General features: G+C 33.5%; 2 protein-coding genes across 2 annotated transcripts; one reads left to right on the top strand and one right to left on the bottom strand.

The window, feature by feature from the left end:
• Positions 1–501: 501 nt before the first annotated feature.
• LOC117225356 (signal peptide peptidase) lies at positions 502–3,718 on the top strand. Its single transcript, XM_033478864.2, has 6 exons — positions 502–1,253; positions 1,475–1,582; positions 1,652–1,734; positions 1,815–1,989; positions 2,072–2,565; positions 2,639–3,718. Exons 1-6 carry the CDS (start codon positions 1,062–1,064, stop codon positions 2,715–2,717), a joined length of 1,131 nt encoding a protein of 376 aa, XP_033334755.1. The 5' UTR covers positions 502–1,061; the 3' UTR covers positions 2,718–3,718.
• A 13-nt stretch (positions 3,719–3,731) lies between these two features.
• On the bottom strand, positions 3,732–4,743 carry LOC117225357 (proteasome subunit beta type-2). Its single transcript, XM_033478865.2, has 3 exons — positions 4,512–4,743; positions 4,060–4,416; positions 3,732–3,963 (listed from the first exon to the last, which is right to left on the bottom strand). Exons 1-3 carry the CDS (start codon positions 4,600–4,602, stop codon positions 3,788–3,790), a joined length of 624 nt encoding a protein of 207 aa, XP_033334756.1. The 5' UTR covers positions 4,603–4,743; the 3' UTR covers positions 3,732–3,787.
• Between the last annotated feature and the right edge of the window lie 1,257 nt (positions 4,744–6,000).

Genomic DNA, 6,000 nt, shown 5'->3' on the forward strand with positions numbered 1-6,000 from the left:
TGGTTTGGTTTTATAATTGCACGGCGTCATTGCAACCAAAATTTTCTTATCTTTCCTCGCAGTATGTATTTCTATCTAAGCATTGCTGTTTGTTGGGTATGCTTCACAAACTTATTGTTTGAATTTTAACTGATGATGGATTTGGATCAAGTATAAAACGAAAGATAGTACGAAAAGTTGTTGTGTTTAAAATTGTTTTAATTTCACTTCTCTAATCGTCGGACATAACCTTGTCTCATTTTACCTAATCTAATTTGTTGGATTCTTAAGATTTTTAGAAATATTACGGAATTGATAATTTACTATAATTATTGTTTCTGCATACATTACTAATGAAAAACTGGCAATTAAAGTACGATTAATTTTGTCAAATTTAATGTATGGCATCATAAAATTCTATAGGTTATTTATAAAATTATACGAGATCATTTATTACTAATTACTATTATTTCAATTACAAGTTTGTTATAAAAGCTATAAAGCTGTACAGCTTCTATTGTGAAAAATAAAATTACATAATAATTTTTCACCAATTTTAGCAAAATCGATTTTTTACGAGAATCGATTCTCGTGATTCGATTTAGAATCGATTCTTTAAAAAGAATCGGACATCTCTAGTGGACAGGCGCGAAGCTTTCATATTTTTCTTATGTCTTAGACTATATGCTCTAAATACTTTATTCATAGACTTGCACTGACTTAGGATCTGTTTTTCAAAATGACAAAATGTGTGTGTAACACGAAATTCCACGTGATGACTGATCCAGTCTGGTCTACTCCGATACCACAGACTTTTCGATACATCAGAGTCCCATTCTCAATTGTTTAAGTCCATTTACATTAATTTGTCAGGGATAAAATAAATGATAGATATGTTCGTGCGATTGCATCACATGTGTCTACATATGTTAGGTATTTACATATCCAGTGAGTATGATGTTATCGTGCACGTGATGAAAGACATGGAGGGGGGGCTAATATGACGTCGTCCTTATCCCTCGTTGAGGGATTTTGTTGGCAACGCTGAATCTGGTTGGTGTAGTCGTGTCGACAGATTCAAGATGGCTAGCGAGATTAATGAAATCGTTGCCCAAATTAGTGAAAATGTGACGGAAAGGAATGCCTCGATAACTGGGAGAATACCCTCGACTCCCGAAGGAATGGCCATCGCTTACGGTAGCTTGATCATTATGGCTGTTTTGCCGATCTTCTTTGGCAGCTATCGGGCTGTTAAACACCATATGGAGCATCAGGTACGCCACGCGTTTCCCCAACAAATTGTTACAATAGAAAAAAAAAGCGAAGATCACCCGTAATCTGTTGAAGATAATTGTAGTTCAACACAGCTAATGTTTACTCCCATTAATATGCCGAAATTTGAAAACTGTACCACCAAATCCGCGGTTAAAATCATGAACTTCGTGTAATTAATGTTCGTGATACGATATTGACCATATTTATTCATGTATTGTAGGCAAATAGTGAAGAGAAAGGAGCACCAGATGCAATGACTTGTAAAGAAGCATTGATATATCCATTCATTTGTAGTTTCACATTAGTCGGACTCTATGTGGCATACAAGGTATCGAATCAGATACTTTCCCATTTTGTGGTTTCCTAAGAGATACTTAATGTTATCGTATTGTTTCAGATATGTCCGGAGAACTATATCAATGTAATTTTGGTTAGTTATTTCCTCTTCCTAGGTATCTTTTCCTTGTGTAATGTCACCAGGTATAAATAATTCATTCGTATTATATTCATGTACTTAAAAAGCTTTAGACTGAAGTATAATAATTCTGAAACAATTACAGTCCCTTAATTTCATCGCTGGTACCTGCTGCTATTCCAAAAACTCAATACCATTTCATGTTCACCAGCGGAGAAGGTGAAAATGCAGAGTCTATCATAGCCTATAAGTTCAATCTTCATGATTGTGTTTGTCTGGTTTGTTGTTCCCTTATTGGAGCATGGTACGTTCTAAAAAAGGTAAAAATTAATATTTCCTTTCATAGGGATTTATCCAAAGTTGATCTAAATACAATAAAATAATTGTTACTTGAATTTTTAGCATTGGATAGCAAACAATTTGTTTGGTATCGCGTTCGCGATTAACGGAGTAGAACAGTTGCATTTGAACAATGTCGTAACAGGATGTATCTTGTTATTCGGACTTCTTCTCTATGATGCATTCTGGGTCTTTGGTACAGACGTGATGGTGACGGTCGCAAAATCATTCGAAGTTCCAATTAAATTAGTGTTCCCGCAAGATCTATTGGAGAAAGGTCTCACCGCAAATAACTTCGCCATGTTAGGCTTGGGGGACATCGTTTTACCTGGGATTTTCATTGCACTTCTATTGCGATTCGACAACAGCTTGAGCAGAAAGTCGAACGTCTATTTCTATGCCACCTTTTTCGCATACTTCATGGGATTACTGATCACAATGTTGATCATGCATTTATTTAATCACGCACAACCGGCTCTACTATACTTGGTGCCCGCTTGTTTGGGCACTCCTATACTGTTGGCGTTAGTGAAAGGAGACATAAAAGCGCTATTTTCGTATGTATCATTCAATTAAATTGTCCGTTTGAATATTCGCTGATTTTAGCTTAATTAATTATGTATGTTACAGTTATGAGGATTATCCGAAAGTTGTACCAGAAGAGAAACAAGAAAAACAGACGCAAGTAGAATCGAAGAAAACGTCGTAATATTTGAATTGGAACTGAACCACGTTACCGAAACCTTTCAGCATCGCTATCACGCTGATATTGTTTTAACAAATCCATTGAATACCAGGAGCAGGACCGATCGTTTATATCTCATGCTCAAGATGTACAATCGTAGCACGCGATACATGAGAAGCATTATTGTGCTTTCGACACACTCTATGGGATATAATCTGATACTTTCAACACCGTAATCAGATGATGCCTTGAAACACGGTTCCGCAACAATTATGATTCGAGACTTAGTGTATTCTCATTTTTCGTTTCCCGTAACAACCGAGAATCGTAGAAATCGAGATTCGACGAAACTAATACATAGAGAATTTACTAAAGAACGTAAGTTATATATACAATAGCATTGGTATAGGGAATAGAAATTGTTTCATATCCTTTTCGGTTTTTAGTCAAATCGTATTGAATGAAGATTTGATATAGAATTGGCATTAGTATACCATTTGCGTTAGAGATTCAGGCTTCCGCCGCTGATATAAGTATTACATTTTCTTCATAGCCGAGTAAATTTCGATTTTAATCTTCCCTTGTAAAAAATTACCCGTATCCTACATATATTCGGGATGCTAGTAAAATACGTTTAAAAGAAACGCATATTTTTAGGTTGAAATTTTACATTTCTACATAAAAGAGAATGTTTTCCCTATTGTAATTGGCGGCACTTCCTGTGCGTTAAACTTACTGGTAGGCTGAATAATTCCATCAATATATGTATTCATATTTTTGAGTATATGTACTTTCCATATGTCTTACCCAAATTAAGTACAATCTTTTTTGTCCGCCGTGGATCCATAAGAAGTAGTCTGGCTCCTTTAGGCCAGACTTAATCTCTTTATGACAGTAGAAAATATTTCTTAATTTATTGTTCAGTTAAATGCATACAATTTTTGTATACCATAACTATGTTGATTGTCACAATTTGTAAAAAGAAACTTTTTCGAAACTATAATAAAACTACATTTTTTTTTAAATTCATGCATCGTCCTCGTTTTTCAATTACCATTTATTGAGTAGATAACAAACGAATAAAAATAGTGATTTTATGACTTAGCAGCATCTTCTACTGCCAAACTTTTTGCAGTAATGGAGTCCAAATCTTTGATGCCATCTTTGGATACCTTCTGTACTTTGAAATTAGGAAGATTGACTATTAAACGTTTTTGAATTTCTCTGACACACATTTTCATTAAGTTATATGCCTCTTCTTCTGTAGAATCTGTAATGAATACAAAATAAATGTAATTCCCTTTTTAGTAATGCCAGGTGCCATAGTATTTTAGAAATAGTATTTTCGATTAGTAATTCTTATTACCTAGTTTATGGTACCTATCCATAATGGCCAAAGAGAAAAAGCCTCCATAGCCATGTGCTGCATAAGGCACGCTGACACAGGACGCTAAGTAATCGATGAAAAATAATTCTGGTCCAGTAATATCGTCGTAGCCAGCCATTAGTAAATTTACAAAGTATGGTGTTCTACTTCTGAGATAATCAGCCAGATTTCTCCTTGTGAAACAAGCAGCAGCTCTCGGTGATAATTCGTAACCATTCCTCATTTTATAAAGTTGTATATTTTTTCCTATGTACTCAGAAAATTGTGTTGTGTCACCGGATTCTCCGGACACTGCCATCACTAGCTTTTCAGAGATCTTATGTATTTTATGCTCATCTGAAATAACGAAAGTAATACAATTTTTATTTGCGTTGGATAGAAAATCAAGTTATTGAAATAACGTGGGAATTATGATTAAACAAATTTCTTACCGTTCTTCATCACCATTATCGAGTGGGCTGTAGTCATGTCAGCCGCGATCAACACGAAATCTTTAAATTTTATTCCAATTAAACACTCCATTCTGATGGATCCTTCCTTCTTACACTTACGTTAAAATTAAACTGAATTAAACTGCTGGATTACAAACAGTGAAAATTGCCTGTCACCCAATGGAAGGTTAACTTTCGCTGTGTGAAACAACGCCGGTCAAGATTCTGTATATTCTATGGAGACTACAAATGCTTTTACATAGATTGTAAACACAAATGATCCTTGCCACTTCGCTCATACGGGACAACGGGAATCGCGGCATGAATTATGTGCTCCTAAAACCAAAATTTAGCGCCATTACGTGCAGTGGTAAAACACTCAAACTCGAAAGGCATACTCACCGACAGAGCAAACACATTTTAGAAATCCATAATGATGCCATCTAGCATTTTCGATAAAAATGTTTGCAGTTGGTAATTCGTCTACTAATTTGAGTATTTCGCCAAATACATGTACTGGCGCTGTTTGGACATTTCGATGGGTTCATCTCGATGCGACATTTGCGACACTTACAGAATCGTAATCTGTCGATAATTTTGACGAATACAGTGAATTCTTCCTAATCGATGCTTAGGTTGTACACAAAAAAGAACAATTTGTGAAGAGGAGATACGATTATTCCAGTCTTGCAGCTCGGTTTTTGTAATTGTCGATTATTTTCTCACTACGTGTAGTGGCGCTATTTTGACATTTTCACGTGCAAATGATCCGTACCGGATTTTACATCGTATCTTATGGAGACAGCGGTAAGAATCATCTGTTCTCGTAGGAAATGCCCATTAGGAACTCAAAAAATTATGGATTCGGTGCTCGTAAATATATATTTTTGCATTCGTATGTATCGCCAACAATTCTACGAATATTCTATTTTATAGAAATATATATAATATAGAAAAAAAAATATATATATATATATATTTTCTATAATATTTTCTATATATATATATTTATATCTATAATTATATATATTTCTATAAAATAGAAATTCGTAGAATAAAAAAATATATATATATTTTCTATAATGATATATATTTCTATAAAATAGAAATTCGTAGAATAAAAATATATATATATATATATATATATTTTCTATAATTATATATATTTCTATAAAATAGAAATTCGTAGAATAAAAATATATATATATATTTTTTCTATAATTATATATATTTCTATAAAATAGAAATTCGTAGAATAAAAATATATATATATATAATTATAGATATAATATATATAAATATATATATATTTCTATAAAATAGAAATTTGTAGAATTGTTGGCGATATATATATATAATTATAGAAATATATGTATTCTTAGAATCCTAAAATTTTCAGTTACCTCGGAAGGACTTCCGAGGACCCAGAAGACCCCCGGTAATTAGAAAACTAATAATTAGAAAACCTCCAGAATCTCTGGAAGTCCTA

This window comes from Megalopta genalis, chromosome 2, assembly GCF_051020955.1.
Source record: "Megalopta genalis isolate 19385.01 chromosome 2, iyMegGena1_principal, whole genome shotgun sequence".
Classification (NCBI taxonomy): Eukaryota; Metazoa; Arthropoda; class Insecta; order Hymenoptera; family Halictidae; genus Megalopta; species Megalopta genalis.